Source organism: Lissotriton helveticus, chromosome 12 (genome assembly GCF_964261635.1).
Source record: "Lissotriton helveticus chromosome 12, aLisHel1.1, whole genome shotgun sequence".
NCBI lineage: Eukaryota > Metazoa > Chordata > Amphibia > Caudata > Salamandridae > Lissotriton > Lissotriton helveticus.
The window spans coordinates 334,790,736-334,817,539 of record NC_136073.1 but is presented as its reverse complement, the minus strand read 5'-3'; the positions used below and the strand labels follow the sequence as shown (position 1 = coordinate 334,817,539).

Below are 26,804 nucleotides of genomic sequence, written 5' to 3'. Positions count from 1 at the left end.
ATGCACAAAATGCCTCAATACCTAAATGCCTAAATAAATGATCAATTGTGCTAGTTTGAGATATAAACCAGGCTTGGTAAACTGTTAGTATATGATTTCCACAGATCCAGTTATTCAATGTATCCAGAACTTGTCTGGCATAAACTTTCTGCATTGTGTCAAAAAGACGTATTGGCCTGTAGTTCGTAGGGTCGAGTTTACTCCCTTTTTAGAATATTGATACTATTTCGGCACCGTTCCAAGTGGGAGTGACCGGTGCACCTGAAGCTACTGCATTGCTAATTATTACGTTATTGTAAGGACCCCATACTTCTAGATCATACCTTAGCAAACATCCTGCAGCCTTACCCAACATAATTGTGTTAATTGCCTTTATTGTTCCCTCTAAGCCAACGTGGATCCTGTAGGCTGTACAATCATTTACACAATGGTCAACGACCCATGCTGATCATTTGAAACCCCCTTTGCCTCTGCATAGACGTTGGCAAAATATTGGGTCCAGATGGCAGGATCCAAATCATTTTCTGTATGGGAGATTGCGTCTTCACTACCACGCAAAATTATTTTCCAGAACGTAAACAAATCTTTTGTTTTAGCAGCATGGAGTAGATCATTAGACTTGCCCTTATTCCCATTCTCTATGTGCATAAGTTAATGCTATTTTGTAAGTAGCCCTTGCCTCCTGTAACTGTACATTTCCCTTTTTTAAGCAATCTAGTAGGAGTATCTTGACCTCGTTATATTGCTTATTGTACCAAGGATTAGTCTGTAATTCTTTCAACGCTATTTCTTTACATTTGATACTTTTGTTAGTGCTGGTCTTAGGGCAGTCAAAACCGATTGATGGATAACCATAATTGATGTTGAAAATTGAACACATTCTACATGAGAGCTAAGCTCTTCGGAAAAGATGTTATATATTTCAGTCATGGTCTCAGCATTATTCACAAAATGGGGCCACTCAATTGACCATCGGTTATTTCCAAGGGACGGTTGCAGTTGCAAGCTGTTATTGATCACTATATTCTTTGTCATCAATTTTAAAGGCTGTAATTCCATGCCATTCTACTGTACTATGTAGGATGCAATTTATCCTAGTAAGGGTGTTTCCCCTTTTAAAGGTATATAATAAACGCCCATCTTTACTTTCGGCCATGATTCGGCCATTACACACCCTTAATCCATGTTCTAGCGTATATTGTAGCATTTGCATAGCTGTTTTATAACACAGGAGTGATGGACCTGCTACCAATTGAGTGATCCCAATGGCTAAGGCTTCCTCCCCCATGACTACTTCCAATCCCATAATAGGTTCATATGTACAGTTAAAATTACCACCCACTTGTAAAGGGGTGTCCTGCCAGGTAGAAAAGGGACCCTCTTTTTTGACTGGTGGAATGCTGACGTTGCTTCCCCTCCCTCTTTGCACCATTGTCAGAGTGACTGGAGTACCGAAAGAATCAGCCCATGTCAAAATCAAGAAGACAACGAGGACGACTGTACCTTTAAGTGGAGATCCCAGGATGACGACGCCCCGCCCCCTGATGACGCCAGAAGCCATGGATTGGGCAAAAGACCAGAAACCCAGAGCTTGGCGTGTGACGACACCCCGGTGGAGTTGGGAGGCGGTGTGTGGAGCGGAGAATGGAGAGACGGAGTTCGGAGCAAGGAGAAGGAGACGACGCGCGAGGAAGCCGAAGGAAAGTCAGGAGGCCAACGGTTCTGTGAAGCGCCGTGCCACACTCCCGAGGGAGGAGTGTGGCTGCAGCAGGTACGGCAGCGGTTTACGGGGTGGGTAGGGAGACGTGGATCCTCGGCTCTGTGATACCTTGTGCTTGCCTTGTTGGAGTATAGCCAACCCCCCCTTTTTACCTGACCCCTCTCCTTAGTATAAATAAACCCTTCCGCACATACTCCAACCTCACAATCTCCTGCACTAAAGACCCGGTTGTACAGCACCTTGCCAGCGGTGTCCCCTCACTACCCCGGTTTCCCCTGGGCATCAGATATAGGACAAGTGTCCTGACAGACTGTTTTCTCTCTCTCTGCACGTATACTGGGACAACCCGAGGGAAGGACTAGAAGGGTACCTGGATAGCGAGGAGAGAAATCCCAGAAGACGAACATCGCTGGGCCTGAACCAACGCCAACACGGATCCATCGGGGTTCCAACGGGACAGACTTACCTGACAATATACAAAGACTTTAACCAAAATAAAACCCTACTTACCCCGATCTAGTCTCCGGACCCTTTCTGGTATCCCGCTACACCACTATAACTAAATTGTTTGAAGCTACAGCCTGTAGTCTCATAAGCAAATGTAACAAAATGAAACAAACAACTTGCTTTAGCTATCTACTATTCCATAAACTACACTGAGGTCCTTGAGCCCTCACAATTAAAAGAAATAGCTATCCCTCTGACACCTCTATTTTACACACACACTTTAATAATTACAGGATATTACCAGGAGCTACCTTGTCAACGGGCATTGGGGGTACACTGTAACGCATTTGCATTTACACAACTACTAACTACAGGGGCATAGCTTTAGGGGGTGTTTGGGTTGTTACACCCCACTAATAAATGTATTTTTTGATAAATAGTCGGGACAGGTGCTTTTAGTCGTGTATGGTGAGGTGTCTGTCGGATTTCACCAGGAATTTTTGCATACACTCTGCCTCTCTCTCTTTGAAAAAATGTCCTATATGTTGATTATTTCACAAAATAATGTGTTTTCTCTCACTTAGTACCACTACCAATCCGTATTCCTATCTCTTTCCACTGCCCCTTAAGCCCCTTTTGTACACCCTGCTTGTCATATAATATAATATAATATAACATTATATGCCACTGTGATTGTTGGAAAATCTAAAGCGTATATCCCCCCAGCCTTACTGACCAACTACAAGCTGACCCATCGTTTTTTAAACCATAAATAAAAGCAGACATTTTCAGACCCAGAAATACAGAAACTAGGTTTGCCATACAACACATTAAATGTATTTTTTTTTTATTATATATTCTATCATTGTTTTTACCTGTGCCAGTTGTCCTGTATCGCCAGGTTGCTCCCCGCAATTCAGCTCAAAGCTTTTCTCCATGCTGATCGGGCCCCTCTGTCCACAGACTTAAAATACGCGTTTTGTGGCTGCTTCTGATTGTGTGTGGCATTGGGGCAGAATTTTATACTTAGTAGAGCTTGCTAATTATGCATGGCCCCCTTTTGGGGAGGGGGAGCAGGCATCTGCATTTAGGTTCCATTTCATAGCAGATGGCTGCTGCTGATTGTGTGTGTGGCCTTGTGATGACATTTTATACTTAATAGAGTTTCCTAATTATGCTATGGGCCCACTTTGGGGAGGGAGACCAACCCTCTGCTTTTGGGTTCCATTTCATAGCAGACGTCTGCTTCTGATTGTGTGTGTGGCCTTAGGATGACATTTTATACTTAGTAAAGCGTGCTAATAATGTGATAGGCCCACTTTAGAGAGGGTGAGTAGCAGCCATTTGCCTTTGATTCCATTTCATTGTTGATTCAATTATGAATTTGTCCAAATGTTTCTAACAAAAGACCTTTTTAAGTCAAATATGTGCTGTCTAAGATATAACAAATGGCTTAGAGAGACAGTGTGGCTGGGGGTTCTGCCTGTGTAGTTCCAGAGCCTCTCACTGAGGAGCCCTCCATCTGGCTCATCAAGATTTCATGTCTACGGCTGTCTGAACATGCCCAGGCTTGCTTTGTTAGAGATTCACATACTGTGCACCCCAAGAGTGTTGCAATTTTGCCTGTGACAAAGCTCTAGACATAGGGCAATGGGGCCCATTCCTGTTATAATAGCATCCTAACAATGTTTTAGGATAATGATCATGTGACTAGAATGTAACCAGGGTGATGTCACACAATATGTGACCCAAAATGCTCATGTGACCCCCTGAAGTGACTTCACTGACGGCGGGGAGTGCCTCCCAGAGGCCCAGAAGTCCCAGTAACGGATGTGGTGTTAATTACGGGGCAGGACAACTGTCACTTTTTGCTTGATGTGTAAGGTATCCCTCATTACTACTAACTACCTTATTTTTTGGTCAACGCTGTATCAATTGGTACATACTGAGCCCAAGCTAGCAGCTGTAGAAATTGAATTTCTTATTCACATATCAACTATATTGCATTTAGAAAACAAACCAAATGTGCTGAGTTACTGCAGCCTGCCCTTTATGCTTACAGATCGGAGACAGAGTGATGGCCTTTGTGAATTACAATGCCTGGGCTGAGGTGGTTTGTTCGCCGGTGGAGTTTGTGTACAAGATCCCCGATGACATGAGCTTCTCGGAAGCTGCGGCTTTTCCCATGAACTTTGTAACTGCCTACATGATGCTGTTCGAGGTTGCCAACCTCCGAGAAGGGATGTCTGTGCTGGTGCACTCTGCAGGTGGCGGTGTGGTAAGTCCAATTGATACTGTTGTGTTTATTGTTACTTTCTGTCAGTAATCTATAGATATTTGTATTAATTGCACAGAATATCAAGGATCAAGTATCCACCCCGAAATGTTGACAGGTAATCACTGTTACCCATCTATAATTCTGGATATTCATGGCAAGTCTTAATATAGAGTTACATTTTTTGTCAAATATCTTTTGACATTAGGAACAACAGACCGCATCAAAAACATCATTTTACCTTTTGCTGCTTTTGCACTCGACACTGCATGGCTGTTTTTGTAAGCAAGCCTTCACGAAGGTCTACACATGAGAAAAGGTTTTGTTTTCGACATCTCTAGACCTACATCGTGCCATTTGCTATAGGACGAAGCGCTAATGTGATACTGATGCTAGCTGGTTGGGGTTTTTTTAGGTACTGAGGTGAGTTTCTGGTACACCACAATTCACTGATGTCCTAGGTCTCTGTGCACAGTTCTGTATATGAGCAGGATCCTTGCAACAGTAATTGTTTACATTAATATTTTAAAACCACGAGAACCTTAGTGAATACCCACAAATGTACACTTTTATCAACTATCCTCACATTCACAATGCCACCCACCCCCTTCTCCCCATCCCTTTACTGCAGCCCCCAACCTACAGCAGTTGAACATTCATCATACTTGGAGATTTTACACGGTTGTGGTTTGGATTATGGGTAGGAAATCCCCGTACTCCTAATTCTGTGAATTGGATTTAGGAATTAAACTTTAACTTTTTGCTGTCATAAGTTGCACTTATGACTGCAAATTATTTTGACAGTCAGGCGTGTGTTGAACTCTGATGCTATGAAGGCTCTGTATTTTGGTTACTAGAATTCTGTGAACAGAGTGTCGTGACTATTTGTAACAAGGCCCCTACCCTCTGTGAAATTCTTGAAACCAAGCTGTTAGGAGAGGTACAGGTGTAACCAGTGCTTAATTTGTGCTGGTTGTGTGAAATGGCACTCTTTATTTAGTTCTTTCAGGTATCCTTTGTTGATTCTAGGACTCTTCCATAAAAGATCTCTAGAGCATTCTACCACTTGGTGCATTGACTTCAGCCAAGTCAGACACACAGCTGCCACTCAGAAAGGTGACCTCATCCTCTGATTTGTATACAGTACCCACACAACCGAATCAAAATTGAGTCTGTAGTATTAATAGGCCAACATGACACACATACCCTCCCAGACTTCCGGCATACACTGACGGTCAACATGGATGCAAATAGACACACAAACAGGACCCAGTTCTCCTGAATTAAACAGATAATGTACTCACAAGTCTTGTAGGCTGCTGACCACTGCAGGTATCAGGGAAATATGTTTCCTGCCACTAAACTTTCATGCTGCAACTAATTTACAATCCGGGAGGGGACACTACTTCCACTCTCACCAAAAGGCATACATGGAGTGTCTGTCCGGACTACATAGCCCCACTGAGGGTCACAACACTTTACAGTACCTAGCCACAGAGACTCCTAGTACTTGGGCATGATTGGCTTGTGCTGAGACCAACATAACCATTCAGAACTAGAGAGAAACTCAAAACTGGGTACAGTCAAAGAAGATTCTCTTGCCTGCAAATCATGCAGGCGGCATTCCTGTCCCAACAAGCTCTTAATTAAGAGCCTATTCTCAGATAGCTATGGGGATGCCCGCCAGACATTCTCGCGGACTGCAGAGAGTGCAAATATTAAATAGCATGTGCCAATTTTCTTCAAAGGCGAACAGGCCAGAGGTGCTTTAGCTAATGTGCTCCAAATACACCAGTAGTTGATTCAAATAAATCACCTGAGAAGAAGCAGTTGGAACAATGAAAGTTTTCAGTTGAATGCAAATGAGCCGACTATGCTGACAAAGAATACGCTCCACAAGTGTCTGCTGATTTTAGCAGGAAGACGGCCAAGTATTAATCTGTAAGCTGTTTCCGGTGCTCATCTTTAAGACTCCTTGGCACAAAATACCACAAAGCTAATGATCTATGGGAATCAAAAAGCAAACTTTGGTTTGGTATGGTACCAAAATTCAGAGGACTAAATACCATATGTTAACATATTGTGTCCTAAATATTGTAAAGAAACATATTGCCACGTTGGAGGTTATCATAAATAGTCTTCACCCAAAGAGAAAATAAGTGTGTAGTTTATAATTAGGATACAAAACTTATGTTAGGTTTTCTGACGTACAACACATTGGTTCCATTTACCAAACCAATAACTGACAGTGGCTTAGCAACAGTGTAAGGTAGAAATGTCTTTTAATATTTACAAGGGTGCATACATAATGTATTACACACATTTTTAAATGCATGAGCACGTAACAAAGTTGATATGTAAATAGATTGTGCATGTTTGATTAACTCATTAGCTGTAGGGCCTCCCCGCCCCCAAGTGCTGAATCCTGATTTGGCTTTTTGGGGTAGTTTGCATTTAGAGCTCCATAACTTCTTTTGCACATAAGGTATCCATGCCAAATCTGGGCACTTTTTCCAATATCCTGGGGATTTTAAAGGTTCCCAGGGTTTGTGGACTCCCCTGGAGGGGACTGAGAAAGTAGCCAAAACATGACAACATTTTGGTTTTTGTGGGGAAAATGGGAAAAAGTGCTGCAGAAGAAAGAGTCTGTTTTTCTCCTGCACGTAGCATCAACAAAAGGTTTGCAGTGCTGAAATCACCATCCTCCCAGCTTTCAGGAACAGGCAGACTTGATTCCGAAAACAGCATTTTTTTTACACATTTATGGCATTTTACTGGGAGATAGCGCATTTTTCCCATTGTTTGTGCTTTTAGCCTCCTTCCAGTTTGTGGTAGAAACAGGTATGAAACCCATGGTGGATCCCAGAAAACTATACATTTCTGAAAACTAGACAACATTCTGAATTTAGCAAGGGGCCATTTGTGTAGACCTGTAAAATTATCCTATAAAAAGTAACAGTTGAAATAAATTAATACTGAAATTAATTTGAAAAAAAAAACTGCGATTTGTATCTACATTTGCATCTCTAACTTCTCACTATGGCAGATTTCTAAAAGCAATATACCGTTATGTCCACTGGGCCATTCTGGTTGAAGGTATATATAGAGCTTGTAGTTTCTCTAAGAACCTGAAGTACCCAGAGCCAACAACCGAGCTGCACCTTACAATGGTTTTTCATTGTGTGCCGACTATACAGCAATTCATATGGCAAATTATAAAGAATGGGAAAAGGGTATGGGGTAAAACTCTGTATTTCTGAAATATACACCAAATACTGATTTTAGGAGTAATGGGTGTTTATACATCTCTGAATTTATGGGTACCTATACTGGCATGTGTTTCAGTAAAATGTCTTCTGTGTTACACACTTGCTAACATTTAAAAGGCACAAACGTAGAGATATTCAGTTGCTAATAACAAATGTTCTACTATTCTGCATTCCCACATGTCGCCAGATAAAAATAGCACTCCGCTTGTGGGGCGGGCCCATACGCTTGCAGCACAAATCACCCCAAAACGTGACCTAGGAGACATCATATTTCACCCAGCAGAATCCATGTTTTTTTGCAAGGCAGCTAGATGTTGATTTTGGGCTCCCGCTCATTCTGCACCCTGGAAACCTACTAAACCAGCACAATTTTGAAAACTAGGCACCCGGGGGAGTCCAGGGTGGGGTGGCTTGCATGCCTCTCACCAAGTGTTTTTACCCAGAATCCTGAGCAAAGCTCAAACGTTTCCTAAAAATACCTTTCCCTTGCATTTCTGTGAGGAAAAACCATGGAATCTGCAGGCAGACACACATTTTCTACCACCCAGCATTCCCCCAAGTCTCCGGGGAAAACAATGGCCTCACTTGGGTGGGAAGGCCAAATGTCCGTGCCACGAAACGTTGCCAAATGCAATCTAAATACATTGCATTGTTCTACTGAAAAACAATGTGCTTTTTGCAATGTGGAAGATGTGGATTTTGGGCCCATGCCCAGCCAGAATCTAGGGAAATCTACCAAACCAGTATATTTCTGAAAACTAGACACCTGGTAGAGTCCATGGTGGGGGGCTTGTGTGGCTCTCACTGTTTTTTTTACCCAGAATCTCATGCAAAGCTCAGACTTTGCCTTAAAAACACATTTTCATTGCATTTTTGTGAGGCAAATTTCTGGTAACTACAGGCACCTGCAAGTTTCCTAACACCAAGTGTTCCCCCAAGCCTTCCGCGAACAATGGTGCCTCACTTTTGTGTGTAGGCCTGTGACACAAAAGGGTGCCAAATCCAACATAGGCACATTACATTTTTCCTCTGAAAAACAATGTGTTTTTTTGCAATGTGGTTAGTTGTGGACTGTGAGCCTCAACTCAGCTGGCACCTAGATAAATCTACCAAACCAGCACATTTTTGAAAACTAGACACCACGGTGTGGAGACTTGCATGACTCTCACCAGGGCCCGTATTACATAAATTGCTCCAGGCGCACAACAGGCGCTTTGGTATTACAGAAGGGGCTGCAGACGCCCCCTTCTATAATACTGATAGCAGTGGCTCACATAAAGTGCCAGCACTATCTGCAGGTTCCATTCCCTCTTTTGCATGTGGGTTCGCCCCATGCAAATGAGGGAATCCTTTTACCTCTGCACCCACTCTGTATTACAGACATGGGTACGGAAGCAAAGAAGCCCTCAGGAGGCGCACTAACAGTGCCCCACCTGAAAGGTGGTGCACTGTCAATGCGGCTCCCAATAGCAGCCTTCTGGTGGGGGAAAGGGGGGTCCCATGGACCTCCCAAACATCCCCTTACAGGTGGGTGCAGTCAATGATTGCACCTGCCTGTAAGGGGATCCCTTATCCCCCTTCAAAGTGCAGGTGGGTTGCCGCCTGCACTGTGAAAACAAGGAGCGGCTGTAAAGAAGCCACTCAGTTTTTCACCTGAATGTGCTACCCCCAGGGCAGTCCGAGTTTGCGCCTGCACTGGGGGCAGTGCATTCATCTTCATAGGGCGCATATTAATTGTTTGCGCCAGATGCACCTTTTTAAAGGTGTGCCCAGCGCAAAAATTGAATATGCTCTTATTGTGTAATGTGGCCCCAGGTTTTTTTACCCATAATCCCGTACAAAGCTCTGACTTTGCCTAAAACAAAATCAAATTTTCTTTGCATTTCTGTGAGGCAAATTCTTGCAATCTGCAGGCTGACACAGATTTTTGACCACCCAGCATTCCTCCAAGTCTCCCGAGAAAAATGGCGCTTCACTTGTATAGGTGGGCCAAGTGCTTGTGACAGGAAAAAGCCCAAAACGTTTTGCGGCAACATCAAAATTATCCATCACAAAACAACCTTTTTTGCCAAGGCGGGACTTGCGTTTTTGGTCCCGGGCTCGCTGGACATCTACGGAAATGTACCAAACCCAGACATGTCTAAAAATTAGATACTCGTGGAAGTTAAGGGAGGTGTGGCTCATGTGGACCCCCTAATGATTTATCACCCAGAATCCCCTGTTAACCTTGCATTTAGCTAAAAAGCCACATTTTCCTCACATTTCTGTGTGGGTAAGTTGTGGGATGACTGGGACGGCTCACATTTCCTGCCATCCACTTTCCCCCCAGGCCGTCTGTTAAAAATGCTACCTCACTTGTGCGGGTGGGCCAAGTGCCTGCGGCAGGAAAGGGCCTAACATTTATTGTGGAGATAATGATAACTATGGTAGGTGTACTAATTAGTCCTGGGGTCGGCAACCATGTAGGGATCCCTATCAAACCTAGACATTTCAGAACAGTAGACATCAAGGGGAATTCAGGAAGGTGTCACTTGTGTGGCTCCCCTAAAGTTTTTTTGCCCAGAATACCTTGCAAATGTGAAACATTGAATAAAAACATAAATTGTCCTTGCATTTCTGTGATGTCAACTACAGGAATGTGCAGGGATTTACAAACGTCCTACCACCCAGCATTCCCCCCTTGTCCCGATAAAAACGCTACACCACCTGTGGGCTTGGGCCTAGTGCCCGCAACACGAATTGATCACACAAGTATCAATGGCAGTCCTTACATGAGCCAGGAGACATTGGCGCTCCACAGTGTCGGCCAGTCGCCAACTGACACACTGGGGAGGGTGTGCATGTGTCGACCATTGACCTGCACACACACTTCAGAGGTTAACATCATCATTTGTTTTGTACAGAGTAGTAAACACTAGAACAACATATATAACACCCAAGATCTAGAGTTAATTCTTAAAAATATTAGCTAACATTTCTGGTATGGAGTACCTCATCTTTAAAAAGTATGATGTGCATACCATTAACTATATGAGCTTCTGAAAATACCTATTGCAAATCTCATGCATGTTTGCTCTGTGCAACTTCTTCTTATTGAGGACTGGGACTTATTTTTTATCAACAGACATTGACCCAAAGCAAGATAGAAAAAATGGTAGTGGAAAAACGGGGGAGGGAGAGGCTGTCACAAATTTTCTGCCACCCAGGAAATCTAAGTGACAAAGGGAGAAAGTAAGGATAAAAAAAGAGGCAGGAAATGTAGGATTGTGGGAAAAAGAGACTTGTGGCAGAATAAAAATTAGGCAGCCTTGTTAATAATCAACTCCAGCATTTGGCAGTACTGTTAGCAGATCTTAAGAAACAGTTTGGGCCCCAGCACTTATATTACCTTACATGTTAAGCACTTGTAATAAATGATCTGGCAAGTCGTTGATGTGTTGTGTTACAATTTGGCCATTGTCTTCTCAATCTGTGCACAATGATTAACTGATAACAATGAACGCATTTCTTTATACATACCCCCCTGAGAGTGTTGGCTCCGTTGTATTGTTTTCCTTGTCAATGTTCTTACTTCTGGGACATTTGCTATGCTGTCTTGCCACTGAGCTTTTTTCGGTTCATGCTTATACTTACAGGTTCTGATACGTGAGTAATGATGGCTAGAAAAAGCAGGTGAGACAGGAGGCAGTCAAATACCATGCACCAAAATAAATTAGAGCAAGTGACAGCTTACCATTCAGAGCTCTCTACCGAATCTTTGTATCAAACATGGATGGATTATGGAAATTTCTATTGGTCATGGTATATGTTATGGTATTCATTGTATGAGTTAGGCTGGGTGTGAGCACCTGCAGTGGTTAAACTGTGAGCTTGTGTTGTCTCACTGGATAACCTGCTGGAGGTTGCTGGTGTCTCACCCTCTAAACTATGTAAGTTAGTGCTATTGTGTTTGTGAAGTCTGCATAGCTTATGTGGGTGGAACTGTTTCTAAATGTCTACTAATTCCTATGACAGCAGCCTTGCTGAGAAGTGATGGTAATGTAACATTAAAATTAAACTAACTGCTGCATTTGCCAACATGGTAGTAGTTGATTGGCGAGTGAAATATATTTCACAACAGCAGCTGATAAGCTGTGTTCCCTCAGGGATGGGTATCCCTATCTCTTGCCCTCTTAGTTTTTCCAACATCTGTGACTTTCCAGAATGCATTGTGTGTGGACAGTAAATAGGCAGATATGTTACTGTTAGGACAATTATGGAGACTATGAAACTCCAATACAGTGGGAATGTTTATAGGCATGAGTTTCAACTACTATGCCCTCATTATAAGAGGCCTGGTATTTGGGCTGATATTTATCAGACACTGTTGGTTGAAATTGATCATATCTGATAAATTAATTCCAATTAAGAGATAGTCCCCAAAAAGGGGAATAACGTGAAGATTATGGAGCTTCACACACCAAAATCTGCATGTCCCGATAATTATCAGGTGTTTTCCACCCTATACATTTGAGCTGGTTTAACCTGCTGAAACTTAGCTGGGGGAAACAGCGGTAATGCTGTGTTAGCAGTTAAACCCCTAATTGTGTTATGTGCAGTAACATAACTATACTGCTAAATGGTAACCTAAATGTTAAGATGTCTGTTACTTGATGTGTATAGTCCTACATTAAAGTGATGTGTACAGGCGGGAAAATCCACTGTACATGAGTGGAGTCAGCAGGCAACTGCAGGGTTCTTTTGCTCTGTATTTACTGTACAAGAAAAAAGGCCTCAGTCACATGGAAGTCATTAAAAGATGGGCTTCAAATTGAATCCAGGGAAGTAAGAGTTAAGTTATGATGATAGACGTGAATAATTGGTATAATTTGCAAAGTGAGGTGATTGTTAACCTGGTGCAAATATATAACTCGTAAGATCAGGAGAAGTCACCATGATGTGAGTTGAGCTTTACCACTGCGAGAACATATGCCGCAGCCAAGGTTGGTAGAAGTGAGGTTTAAATGACTGTCAAAAACGTGCATTGCATGGGGTCCCACCAGAAGTGATGATTGTCCCTGTATCTATATACTTAGAAACAGGTTCATAGAGATGAACTGTGTAAAGGGGTTGATACAGTGTTTAACTAGCAATAGAAAAATGGTCTGAAAAGGAATTTGTTGAATCATTATATTTAGTGATGGAAATGCTTGTTATATTTTTCTCCTTTGGGAGAAGATGAGTAATGATTGTAATGAGGGGCATAGCTTGGTCTGCGTGGTGAATGGCAGCTTAACACTGTTGCTCCCACTGCCGTGGACTGCAATCCTAAACTACGGCAGCCTACAGGGTATCTAAAGTGACGCATTCAACAGAGTTGAACTTGGGAAGTCCAGGGGCTTCTAGGAACTCCAAATACCGCTGAAGTTAAAACCGTTTGCCAGTATTATTGTGACTTTGCTTCCGATCCTACACCGCGGCCAACCTTCGGCAAACAAAGTGGACACCAAAACCAGGCAAGTTTGTGATATGATCTCCTGATCCTCTGAGCACCCAACACCAAGTAAGCTAATTTTTTCTGACAACCTTGCATCCATATTTATCCTTGTGGAATCAGCCTATTAAATAAAACATATATTCCAACCCCAACGCCTAATGAAGCATACTGAGCTCATATTTACTTTGCCAGACCCTAAGAGGGCACTGCTCCATGTGGCATTATTCCTATATTGGATCCCCTGCTGAAATGAATGACTGGACATTTTAAATAAGCCTACTGTCTGTACTTGATCACTATTAGCACGCAATGATAACCTACAGTTTCCTGTATCTGCGCTGAGCTCCATGATCTAATACAACGTCTTGAGAGCTAGGACAACTTAATATCGTTATCAGCCACCTCTGTGACCTACATTGCACCAAATCCTCCAATCTGCTTGTTTCACAAATTCCATTCTAAGACTGAGGCTAAGTAATGCTTTCCCCAACCATTCATTTAATTCTATCAGGAGTTGACAGAAATCACAGACGGAACCTGTGTATCTTTGGTGTGCCCAATGGAGCAACAGACTCATTGGATTCTTGCATTGCCTTCTTGGAGAGATGGATCCCACAATTGACTATCATTCCCTTCAAAAAAGCCTTTGAAGTGGAAAAGGCACAGAGTTTCCCCTTATTTAAACTTGTCAATAAAAACATTGCATGCCAGATTGTCTTCCGACCTCTAAGATACCAGCACTCTGAACTAATTCTGAAGTTTAATCGTAAAAACAACCACATTTTATGGAACAGTGACAAGATATTCATCTTGAAAGACTATTCCAAATTGACTGTGGAAATCAGAAAAAGTTTCCTCGATTTTAGATCTAGACATAGAACTGAAACCTACAGTTTTCCTTTTCATGTCCTGCAAAATTCAAGGTTACGCTGAAGGAAACACAACATCTTCTCTGATCACAGAGATCTACAAACTTTCCCAGACGAAAGAGACTGTGTTTTAATGGATATCCAACAAACGTCCACCAAAAAGACAAAGTCATGAGGATCATCCACAGCAACTTTAACTTGTACCCACATGATTTGCTTTACGCCTGCTCGGTTGATGTGAGCCGACACCCTTATTGTCATTATGTAAGATAAATCTTTATGTATCTTTATCAATTTAAGTCTCCTGCAGATGTTATTACAGTGATGTCAGTTCCATTGGGTTATAATATTTATGTTCCTACTTTATTCATATACTTTGTCACAAGTTCATAGACCTTATTCACATAAAAGGTTCTTGCTAACAAAACAAATTCCTGTGGTCGTAACAGGAAACTTCATTCTTCAACTATTGAGCTATTCTTTCTTGTTCAGAAATGGCGTCTCTGTGCAAATCTCTATATGTGCATCACAGTAGATCCAACTTGATGGTTGTTACTTTATTGTTAATACCCTTGCAAATATTAGGGGGGAAGGGAAAAGGTTTTTCGGGTAGTTTCTTTCTTTTTATGTTTGTATTCTTTTACTTGTTAATGTACTTTTTTCTTTTCCACTTAGTGAGCCACTTGGCATGACACATTGCTGACACCTAGTTATTGGCTACAAAACACTTTCAACCACATCCATATAGAGATAATTATGATCAGTCTACAATCTAGGAGACTGCTTTTACAGACAATCTTGACGCCATTAACGACCTGCAACCAACATGGCTCTCCACACTACTAGATCACGTTATTACCTCTGCGTATAGTTTACACCACATGTCTAACAATCCCTCTTGACGAGAATAAAAAATAATGTCCACAAACAATAAGGGAATTAAACACCCAGTTAAGTGTAAAAAAATCGGAAACTATCTCTGTAAACTAAAACCTTATGTAATTTTGCTCGTGGAGACCAAAGCAAACCACAAAGAAACGACATATTTTGGACATTTTCTCCCCATCCACCAATAAAACAAGCATCAGAAATGCAATAGGTCTTGAATTTGTTTGAGTTGAAGCTATTGGCGTTGTAAATGGTAATGTCTTTTACCCTTGTGTTATGGAGTGGATATTTGTGGTTTGAGTGGAATTATGTGGGTTGGTTGATGGTTTTAGTGGCTCATACCGACCTTTCTCGGAAAGGGTGCTTTCACGTTAAACGGAGCAGCACGAGTACTCCAAAGAGGGGCTGCTATATTTTTACTTGGTTGGTAGTCTTATGTTCTGCAGAATTAGCATTCTTTTATTTGAAAAGTTCTCAGTGTATTCACATTTAAGTGCAGTATGTCTCAAAGATGGCTTTTGAAATCACTGAGTTGCTAGATTACCTTGCTTATCGCTAACTGTACCAGTGCACATCTCTCTGTATGCCCAGCTTGACCATTGTACCCAAGGCAACGTCTGCTCTGCTCGCAAAATATCTCTGCTGCAACATAATCACTATTAATTTTACTATTCACAAAAATTCAGTAAGTATGCAGTTCATCTTTTTTCCTTGTAAAATCATATTCTTTTTACAAATTGTGTCAAAATCATGTTACCTCGGACTAATAAAAGCATTTTATTTACTTTGAAGAGTGGCCTTTGTTAATATTTTAGATCATGTTCTTGGCATACATTTTCACGCCAGACTATTGTTTTAAAAACAAATCAAACATAATATGCATGCAGTTCACATTTAACTCCACCCCACCACTGCATACAAGATGGGGAAACGGGTCAGTTCACTTTGGCCATTGTCTCCATTCACATTGAGCATCTGCAGAAAGATTGTGTGCATTGTTCACATCTGTTTAAAACCAGTTTCTTTCCTTTCAGTCACAAAGCTCTTTCAGACTGTGCTATGATGTATGTATATTGCCTTTAATAATCATCTATTTAATTTGCTTGCTTGCACATCAGGTGTCCAGTTAGATGGCGATTTATGTCCTGTCTACTTTTCAGTGTTGCTATTAGGATGTGTCTTTGTGACATTGTAGCTGCCTACAATCTGAGGGCTTATTCGATAGTGAATTCCTGTTGTTGCTTTCATACCAAGTAATATTAAAATGAATATCCCCATAAAAAGGCTTGTTTTCTGAAATATCGATAATAAAGCAGATATATAAGTGAAGGTTTTCTTTTTCAATGTTTATATTGAGCATATGGTGGCCACATTTATGTGCTGGTCTGTTTTCTTTTATTTGTATGGCATATGCTTGCAATAAAAAAAAACTGGGAAAAAACCTAAGCCAAGGCCAGACCAATTGGCTTTACCAATTCCTATTTTATTTAGAAATGTTGGCGGGAGTAAATAAATTGGGAAGAAGGACTCCTTATTCTGTCACCATTGTCAGGCAGAACCCAGTATGTGGTTCATGTGAGGAGCTGAGTTATATTGGTGGTGTATCCCTTGAGTTCAGACAGAGAGCTCAAACCAAATGCCTCAAGGAGCAGCATCCATAGTGACACATTTACACATTGTCCTGAGCAGAGAGTGGCTAGTACCTTCAGCTAAAGTGTGCTGAAGCCTTAAAGTCAACCCTTTGTCCAGTGGGTTACAGTCTAACCTGGTAGTGTGGCTCAGCATGAATGGAATACGTAGTGTCCTCCACCACCCTCTGGCACTCTACAGAGAACTAAGGTGATTGGAAGAACCTCTATGATCCTTTCTTTGTTAAGAGGGCCAGAAGTTGGCAGAGCCAAGACTGAAGGAGAGCCCATAAAAGGAGAACCAATGAAAAGGATTGCCTGACGATTTATTTACCCCAGTGTCATGTGTCATGGTCGGTTCACAGACCCTAGATTGTTGGCTGGAGGGCAGCTGAAAGGGAGCTTGAAATAGGAAAAGGTATGGAGTGCACTCCTCTTCGTACACCTCTACAATCAAACTTGCACTTCCCATCAGCCGACACTCCAGTCATCTCAACCTCCAGCCAGCCAACGGCAGAGCATCAGAACTGACATTCTAATGGGGCTGCACTTCAGCTCTCTGTTTTCGGAGACCACAGGCTTACCACTTAGTCTCAGCAGTATGAAAAGTTCCTTCCAACATCTTTTCTCAAGTATGGATTCTGACAAGATGATTATGAAACAGCAGCATAGAATTCTGGGAGAGCATCCACTGTGTGGTCCAGTGATTTGATGCCCACAATTGTAAAGCTCATTAGCTCAATTCTGTTCCAAACCTACAACATGGGCTGATAGTGGATCGTACTTCATACCGTGCTTTGGGAAGCTGCCTTAGGACTGGTTATATACTTTCGAACTGGTGATGGTATTGTTGGAAACACGTGTAATAGTTACCGTAGTTACAAGCCTACGGGTTTTACTTTGTTACACCAATGTTAACTAAGTTCTGTGCTGTAAATGCTGCACACCCTCACTTAACGGGATTCTTTTATATCACGAAGTTCACGTGTCGGCATGAAGTCACACTTTGACTTAAGTTACTGTTTTTGAAACAACTCAGAGTTTGTCAATACATTTGCATTTAACTTTTCGCTGAACCTTTTTTATTCACCTCGTGATACTAGTTTTCTTCCTTTTCACTTTAAAATATACAATATGATTGCGGTTTCTTTCCTATTCAGCAACGAACACAGTTCACAATGCATTATCCACTTATATTCTACCCTATTCACATGATAACTTAATGGTAGATACAAGATCTTAGATACTGAGCACTTAATGTATATTTTGACTTACAGATATTGATACAAGTTTACTCACTGTACTGCATGTTATTTCTAATTTATATATTGACTGTTCCCCTGACAAAGGGCAATATGCCCGAAATGCATAGGGATACAATATTATTTTGAGAAGCATCATCCATGTTTGAAAATGAAAAGAATTGTGCAATGCATCTTGAACAATGAAGGCATTTAAGTCACAAATGAAGATCTGATTTAATTTGAAATTGATCATTAAAATTACAAATAAAAGAACGAAAATTTGTGTTATAATTATTGAAGAGAATCCTTGGGTGGATTTGACGATTACGTCTGTGCCCAAAGGGGGACACACCCTAATTCTAAGGAGGTGCTACTTAGTTGCCTTAGGACTGGACTCATGAACCAGAAATCAAATTGCTTTAGATTATTTCCCAAAACTTCACAGTCTCACAGAGTATCACTCTTTTAATGAGATGGATCAGGGTTTTGTTCCCTACTGATTTTCCCCAGATTCTGATTTTAAGTGAGAACGTTATCTTTGTTTGGCACAGTAGTTCTCACATTTACACCATTTGCAACGGAACGCCACAAAAGCACCCATTTTGCATTGTGCAGTCTTTTGCCCCAGCACTAAGCAATCTGTCCACATGAATCTACCTTTAAGGGCCCTGCATTAGGTTCCTCATCAGGCACTCCTCCTATTTCAAAACATTATGACAAATGAGTGGAGAAATGACCGGGTCAGCACCAGGATATTTGGCATTGACATTCCTTCAGTAGATCAACCAAAGGTATGTATTTCAATGAATGCTCTCGCAGAAATATTTTCAAGGCTCTACTCTATTGAAGGTCGTCCAACTGCGTCTGTGATTGTAAACAAGTGCTTCAGAATTGCAGGAAAGTGTTAAAAACATATTTTTCCAGTAAGTAATTCTGCCGGTCACTGCATGTATAAAGCCTGATCTTTGATAATTGTATTGATTCTGGGTCATCTGTAAGGTACTTGTTTTCAGGTAATGCACTCTGAAGGGCAGAACAGATGGTGTAACTAAGGTGTCATGGGACTTAAACAACGTAAGGAAAATGGCTGTTCCTACCCAGCAGGCCCTTATTCATATTTAGTCATAAAAGGAGTTCAGTGGCACCAGGGCTCAAGGACTGCGCGAGAGACCCAGTGAACACCTAATTGTGGTTATCTTTTAATAAGGTCAGTTGGCACGACATGTTTTGATAGCTGTGCCTGTGGTGGGCTCATCTCTGTCCTGTGCCACAGCGAGGACTCTTGCTGTTGGGCTGGAGAGCCGCCCTCTGGCACCAGTGACCTGTGTTTACTTTTCGTACAGCACATTGTTCATCAACAAAGAGTGTCAGTCTTCCGTAAAGAGGTTGCTGATGACATAAAAATACCAAATGACATCAGTGGTTACCTCATCATCCCCCCACCTCACCCTGTACAGTGACCAGAGGACAACAAAGCGGCTTCTGGTTCTCTTGGACAGGTTCGATGAGTTCTCTTGGAAGACGTAAGGGCTGGGGGTTGTCCCACCCCACCACATGTACCCAGCCAGGCTTTGTTGACCTATGGTGACTCACGCAAAGAGATGGCACCACTACTATGACTTGTGCATTATATACGTTGCTAGAAAATGCATCACACCCGCCCACAAGGCCTTAATTCATAGGCAAGCAGGCAAAAAGACATAGCGCCTATTTATTTACTTACTTTTATGTGCACTGATGACTCAGTTGCTCTCTGACTGCCCTCTGTGACTTATTTATCAGGATGTGTCCAGCTCCAGCCTGAGCTCTTGAGTACAGTTAACAGATGCAGTCACTGTATGGCTAGAGAGAACTTTTACAAGCACACAAATATTGTGAAAGGAGAAAGATGTATCCTTGTATTACACACACCGTTCTTCAAATCTTGTACACACGATCCAGGCTTACACATGAGTTAAATGCTGGACAGACAATGATCTGCCAAAAATCAGAGAGAGTGGCCAGCAGCTTATTCAGGACTTGTACACAAAGCATCACAACCACAATAATGGGGTCTTTTATTTACTATATCTCCCTTATAACAGCCTTATTCTAAAGCTTAACAATGCATTTAAGGCAGAGTAATTTACTTCTTTAGGGAAGTGTGTTCATATGAATGATATCTGAGGGTATTGTACTGGGCCTTCAAGTATGATGACCAACAAAATGTTCTCTTAGTGACATCACCAGGGAGGGAACTAAGCACACAAAGGAGGGACATTTAGAAAAATGCACAAATAAAAAGAAAGCATTTAAGACACGCACAACAAAGCATGAATGGCAATACATAGGTGTGCTTAAAGTCCACACACAGCGCAAGCTCGACCCAAAAAGAGGGTGATAATGCTGATAGCAAAAAAAGCTGGCTTGACTGTAGAAAAACAACAATTGATGGACAGAATGCAGATCAATGTCATACATTCACCCCAGTACAGAGATCTGGGCCTAAATCCATAGTTGTTTGCACTCCACAACACCCCAGGTCAGACATGGCCATATGCAAATCAGCCTTGACCCTGTGCCTCATGGGAACAGTCCAGCCCGAACTGCCAAGCCATGTCTTTCCTGGACCAGAATCAAGCATCCAAGGACCGGTTTCTGGCTATCAGCCATCATCAGCCTGGATAGCTTGACTCCAGTGGTGTGGAGAGCATGGGACTCACGTCTGAGCATACCCATCCCACTCGGGGTGACAAATGCAAAAACAACAATTGATGGACAGAATGCAGAACAATGTCATACATTCACCCCAGTACAGAGATCTGGGCTGAAATCCATTGTTTTTTTGCACTCCACACCACCCCAGGTCAGACATGGCCAAATGCAAATCAGCCTTGACCCTGTGCCTCATGGGAACAGTCCAGCCCAAACTGCCAAGCCATGTCTTTCCTGGACCGGAATCAAGCATCCAAGGACCGGTTTCTGGCTATCAGCCGTCATCAGCCTGGATAGCTTGACTCCAGTGGTGTGGAGAGCATTGGACTCACGTCTGAGCATACCCATCCCACTCGGGGTGACAAATGCAAAAACAACAAATGATGGACAGAATGCAGAACAATGTCATACATTCACCCCAGTACAGAGATCTGGGCCTAAATCCATCGTTTTTTTGCACTCCACACCACCCCAGGTCAGACATGGCCATATGCAAATCAGCCTTGACCCTGTGCCTCATGGGTACAGTCCAGCCCAAACTGCCAAGCCATGTCTTTCCTGGACCGGAATCAAGCATCCAAGGACCGGTTTCTGGCTATCAGCCGTCATCAGCCTGGATAGCTTGACTCCAGTGGTGTGGAGAGCTTGGCAGTTTGGGCTGGACTGTTCCCACGGGATGTCATCAGTGATGTCATTTGAGATGTCATCAGTGATGTCACTGACCATGTCATGAATGATGTAATATGTGACATCATCAGCAGTGGATTTCGGGTGCGCGAAATATAGTTAGTACAACTAACTATATAGGAGCAATTTCAATGGTTTTGTATGAGTGAAATGTCCAGCTAACTATAACACCCCTAAAACTTATAGTTATTTGAGTGAATTTTAAAGGTTTTTTAAATCCTAATTCCTAACTATATAAGGCCTGAAACCTATTGTTTTTTTCAGTGAATATATATATATATATATATATTACCTACTGGCGGTCGCCAGTAGGTATATATAGTTAGGATTTTTTCCCTATGGGATTTTTGAAAATTCTATGTCTAATAACTTTGGCGTTTGTGGACGGAATTGGCTGAAATTTTCAGCAAAATGGAACATTTTGTTTCTGAGCAGCCCCTGGAAATTTGGGGGGAGTTGGTCCAGGGGGGGCCGAGAAAAAAGGGGGGTCCCAAAACGTGTTTTTAACATTGAGTTTTCCATAGGGCGGTTAGCCTCACTTTTAGCCAGAACGGCTGAATGGATTTGCATGAAACTTGGCAAAATTGTAGGGACTGGTAGCCCGATGTGCCTTTTGTAGGTCTCAATATATGTGCTACAGTGGATTTTGAGAAATTAACGTTCAAAAAAAGATATATATCTAGAGCCGCGCCTGGAGCGCTCCTCCGTACGCGTACCGGGGAGCGCTACAGGCGCGCAACGCGACTTGCGCACGGCAAGCTGATTGGTTCTCGGGTGTCTATAAACATTCGAAACAGTCCGCAGCGGCCGCCATCTTGTGTCTCGGTAGGATTGAGACACAAGAGGTGGCAAAAATCAAAGGGGGAAATGAGCAAGAGGGAGCAGGGTACACACCCCCTGACCCCCTAGGTTTCATGTGGGGGCCATAAAAGGCTCCCGCGGGTGAAAAAAAAAAATAAAAAAAAAATCGATTTTCGCGGGGGTGAGCGCCCGGTACGCGCACCGGGGAGCGTACGGGGGAGCGTACCATGGAGATTAAAAATGACAGACTTTTAAAAAAATAAAGCTTCTTTTTAAAAATTGGAGGTAGTTCTGAAAAGAACTTTTTTTTTCATTTTGTTGTTTTATATATTTTTTTAGACTTTTTAAAACAATTTTATATTTTTTTTGGATTTTTTTCAAGGGAAAAACAAAAACAAGGATTCCAAAACTGCTCAACAGGAGCAAAAAAAATTGAAAATTTAGGGACTGGAAGAGCAGCGGTGTTGCTGTTTCTTTAGGGCAATCAGTTCAACACTCTGCTCCCCATAGCAGAGCAGTTCGTCACACTCTGCGCACAAAAATTTGATGCCCGCAAACACCGGCTGAATGTTAGGGATCATTCTTCCACGGGGTGGTCCCGAAGGTGTTGCTCCACCAGTGGAGGTGCTGCCGCCATCTGTTGGTACATTCCGTGCCAGCTCTCTGACACTCTCCCTGGCAAAGTTGTTAGGGTGTCTTCTTTTGACATGCCGGATCAAATTGGCATTGCCAAAACTATATTTTTTCAGAGGATTGCCTCTGGATAAACTACTCCCACATATTTTGCATGTTACTTTGGGAGCGTTGACTTTTTTCTGTCCTTCTGGGATGTCGTAAAATTTCCAGATGAAATGGGTTTTTTTCTTTTGCTGAGGAGGGTCCTCATCTAAAAATCCCTCTGAATCACTGCTGGATGACTCTCTTGCAGCCATTGCTGGAGATCAGAAAAGTAGGAGATAGAGTAGACACAACAGCTCTTGCTCTCTCCAAGTACAAAGCAATAGTGAGAGAATTGGGTGGGTTTCACACAATTTGGAAAAAAAAAAGTTCTGAACCAATGAAAAGTGTTATTTTAAAGTCACATGGTTTGACGCGCTTACGCTACGCGCCCGGGGCGCGCCCCGGGCGTGTATCGTAAGCGCATCGGGGCGCTTACGTTGCGCGATCGTATGCGCTTCCGGGTGCGCTTACGCGGTGCGTCATAAGACGCATCTCGCGATACGTGTCTTATGACGCAAGGCGTGGCGGCTACGCAATATGTCACGATGTTGTTTTCGTTCTCGGCAATAGCGCTTCCGGGACGCGCATTAGTACGCGCCCCGGGGCGCGCCGCAAGATTGCGCTTACCCGTGCGTTCACCTGTCCGCGCCCCGGGAGCGCACTAAAAATAATATTAAAAAAAAATAAAAAAATTATAAAATATAAAATTAGATTTAAAATGTATTATTTTTATAAAGATTTGCTATTAAAAAACCTATGAAATTCACTGAAAAAACCATAGGTTATAGACCATATATAGTTAGGAATTAGCATTTACAAAACCTTGAAAATTCACTGAAAAAACCATAGGTTATAGACCATATATAGTTAGGAATTAGCATTTAAAAAACCTTATTTTACTCACACAAAACCATTGAAATTCCATATATAGTTAGTTGCACTAACTATATATCGCGCACCCGCAATCCACTGCTGATCATGTCACATATTACATCATTCATGACATGGTCAGTGACATCACTCATGACATCACTGATGACATCTCAAATGACATCACTGATGACATCACTGATGACATCTCAAATGACATCACTGATGACATCATGATACAGCAATACCAGTTACTACATACGCACTCACTGATTCCTACGTCTACACACACATTCACTCATTCACCCATACAATCACTCATACATACAGTCACTCATTATTACAACACTATCATATGCACTCATACAGCTATGCAGACACTCACACACTGCCACTCATCCATGGAGTTACTCACACACCTAGTCAGTCCTGTAAAGAATCAATCACACTTCCATTTCCTCATCTATACAGTTAAACACAGAACACCATACTTCAGTGACATCACTGATGACATCACTGATGACATCTCAAATAACATCACTGATGACATCTCAAATGACATCACTGATGACATCATGACACACCAATACCAGTTACTACATACGCACTCACTGATTCCTACGTCTACACACACATTCACTCATTCACCCATACAATCACTCATACATACAGTCACTCATTATTACAACACTATCATATGCACTCATACACCTAGTCAGTCCTGTGAAGAATCAATCACACTTCGATTTCCTCATCTATACAGTTAAACACAGAACACCATACTTTTCACACATATACTAACACATACTTACTCTCTTATACAATCACTGATACAAGTACACATTGATATGCACAGTCACACACCTCCCAGCCAGCCACACACACACTCAGTCTTCCATACATCCACTCATTCTTCAATATGTAAAACATATTTAAACTTTACAAAAACACACAGACACTAGATGATGTCATCAGTGATGTCATCAGTGATGTCACTGACCATGTCATGAATGATGTAATATGTGACATGATCAGCAGTGGATTGCGGGTGCGCGATATATAGTTAGTGCAACTAACTATATATGGAATTTCAATGGTTTTGTGTGAGTAAAATAAGGTTTTTTAAATGCTAATTCCTAACTATATATGGTCTATAACCTATGGTTTTTTCAGTGAATATATATATATATATATATATATATATATATATATATATATATATATATATATATATATATATGTATATTGCTCTGCATAAATATATATACAAAGCAACCAGTCAGTCCTTGGCCAGTGCCCAGTATATAAGCAGTTTGAAAAGAGGCAAGGATGTTGGAGGTGATCCTCTAGCCCTGGAACCTATTAGACTTATGACAACTTACAATACAGAAGAGAGGAAGGTGAGGGCTATAATAAAAAAACACTGGCCCATCCTAAAAACAGACATCACTTTATCAGTAATGCTCCCTGCACAACCATGTATCACGTTCAGAAGGGGACCCTCTATGAGGGATGCACTAGTTAAATCTAGCCCAGAAGTAGTAGTCAAAAGGAATTGGTTATCTAACAGAACGGGATTTTACAAGTGCATCTCATGCAGAGCTTGCAAGTTCGGTGTCAACACCACTGAATATCAATCTATTGTTCAATCAACTCTCACTAAAATTCAGGGCCTATACACATGTCGCACGGACCATGTTGTATATCCTCTTGCATGCTCATGACAAGGTGAGCTCGTCATGAGGCACACTGGAGCTGTGCTCATGACAAGGTGAGCTCGTCATGTATAATGGGATTCAATAAATTTCAGCACAGGAGGGGAAAAGCCTTAGCAGCCAAGTGGTTAAATACTTGAATGTACATGCAAGTTAAAATATGTTGGGAGGACGAAATTACAAGCTTATGTCCGCATTTTGCAGCATTTGAGAGCCATAGTAAATTCTGACGATAACTACCCAGTTGCTCGACATTTTAAGCTCATACATGCTAAAAACTTGAATGATCTGAGCTATTACGTTATCGATTCTGTACCCAAAAACATCAGGGGAGGAAACAGAGAAACAACACTTTAGAAAAAAGAACAATTATAGCAAACATTCAATTAATAAATGCCAACTCTCTCAACGGAAGAAATTAAAACATAACAGAAAAAGCGACCTTAAATGTACTACTATAAATATAGCAACACATTTTATATTGATATATATAACTTTTTATTTCATATAGATAATTGGATCAGGCATTATTCTTTCATTAGATATATTCATTTTCAGTTTAAATAATTCATTCAGTACAAATACATTAAATATTGTAAACAAATCACATTAATACAAAAGGAAAAGAAAAAGAAAAAACAAACATATATTACAGCAAATCACACTGGACCGGTCAATATTATATTGTAGTGGGCAAAGCGGTTGGATTTGACTACGCCCGTTTCGGCATCTTGCCTTCATCAGGTGACCGTCATTCGCACATATACTGAACAGGACAGAAACTGGAAGAAAAGTACGAATATATATATATATATATATATGTACATATTATAAAAAGTCGCATAATAATGATTTGCATAACCTATATACAGATATCAACAAGAGAGACTAGGTCACTATTTACAATAAAATTACACACTATATTATACTATTTACAAAAAACGCAGCTCATGTGTTATAATCTTTGTTACAATTTAACTTAGACAGATATCTTAAACATATTTCATATTCCTATGCGTGTCACATAATCTATCTTCTGGTATTATCCTGATGTTGTATCTGTCATATACTTATCACAATAGGCAGTTTCTAAAATACTGTCATAGTACATGTTTTGTCGAGTGATATCATAGATTCTCTTCTGACCATTTTAAGAAGAAAGGATATAAAGACAGAACGAAAAAGAGACCACTACGGATGAGTTAAGCAAAAATATAGGCGATGACAGCTAACCAGTAATGTCAGTTTTACCTAGTATCCAGGCTTGATTTAAGTAGACTATGCAGTCAAAAAACAAAAGAGGGGCCCTGAATCTAAAAATGAATACCAAGAGGGAAACAACCCGCCAGGGCGAGAATATTAGAGAAAAACATGGAAGGGGGTGTTCCCTAAATATCAAAAGAGCAAGAAGTCTGATCGTGCATACAGCTGACCCACACAACCACAAGAAGAAATTATTTATTCAGAGAAAACTTTTTTATTTATTTTTGTTTTTTTTAAA

The 26,804-nt window shown here is 41.5% G+C and overlaps 1 protein-coding gene across 1 annotated transcript in view; it reads left to right on the top strand.

Moving 5' to 3' along the window:
* Positions 1-26,804, top strand: part of VAT1L (vesicle amine transport 1 like) — a 1,045,598-nt gene that overhangs the window by 392,035 nt on the left and 626,759 nt on the right. The window contains exon 3 of the mRNA XM_078671542.1: positions 4,230-4,445. Within this exon, the coding sequence (XP_078527668.1) occupies positions 4,230-4,445 (216 nt within the window). The remainder of the gene's footprint in view (positions 1-4,229; positions 4,446-26,804) is intronic.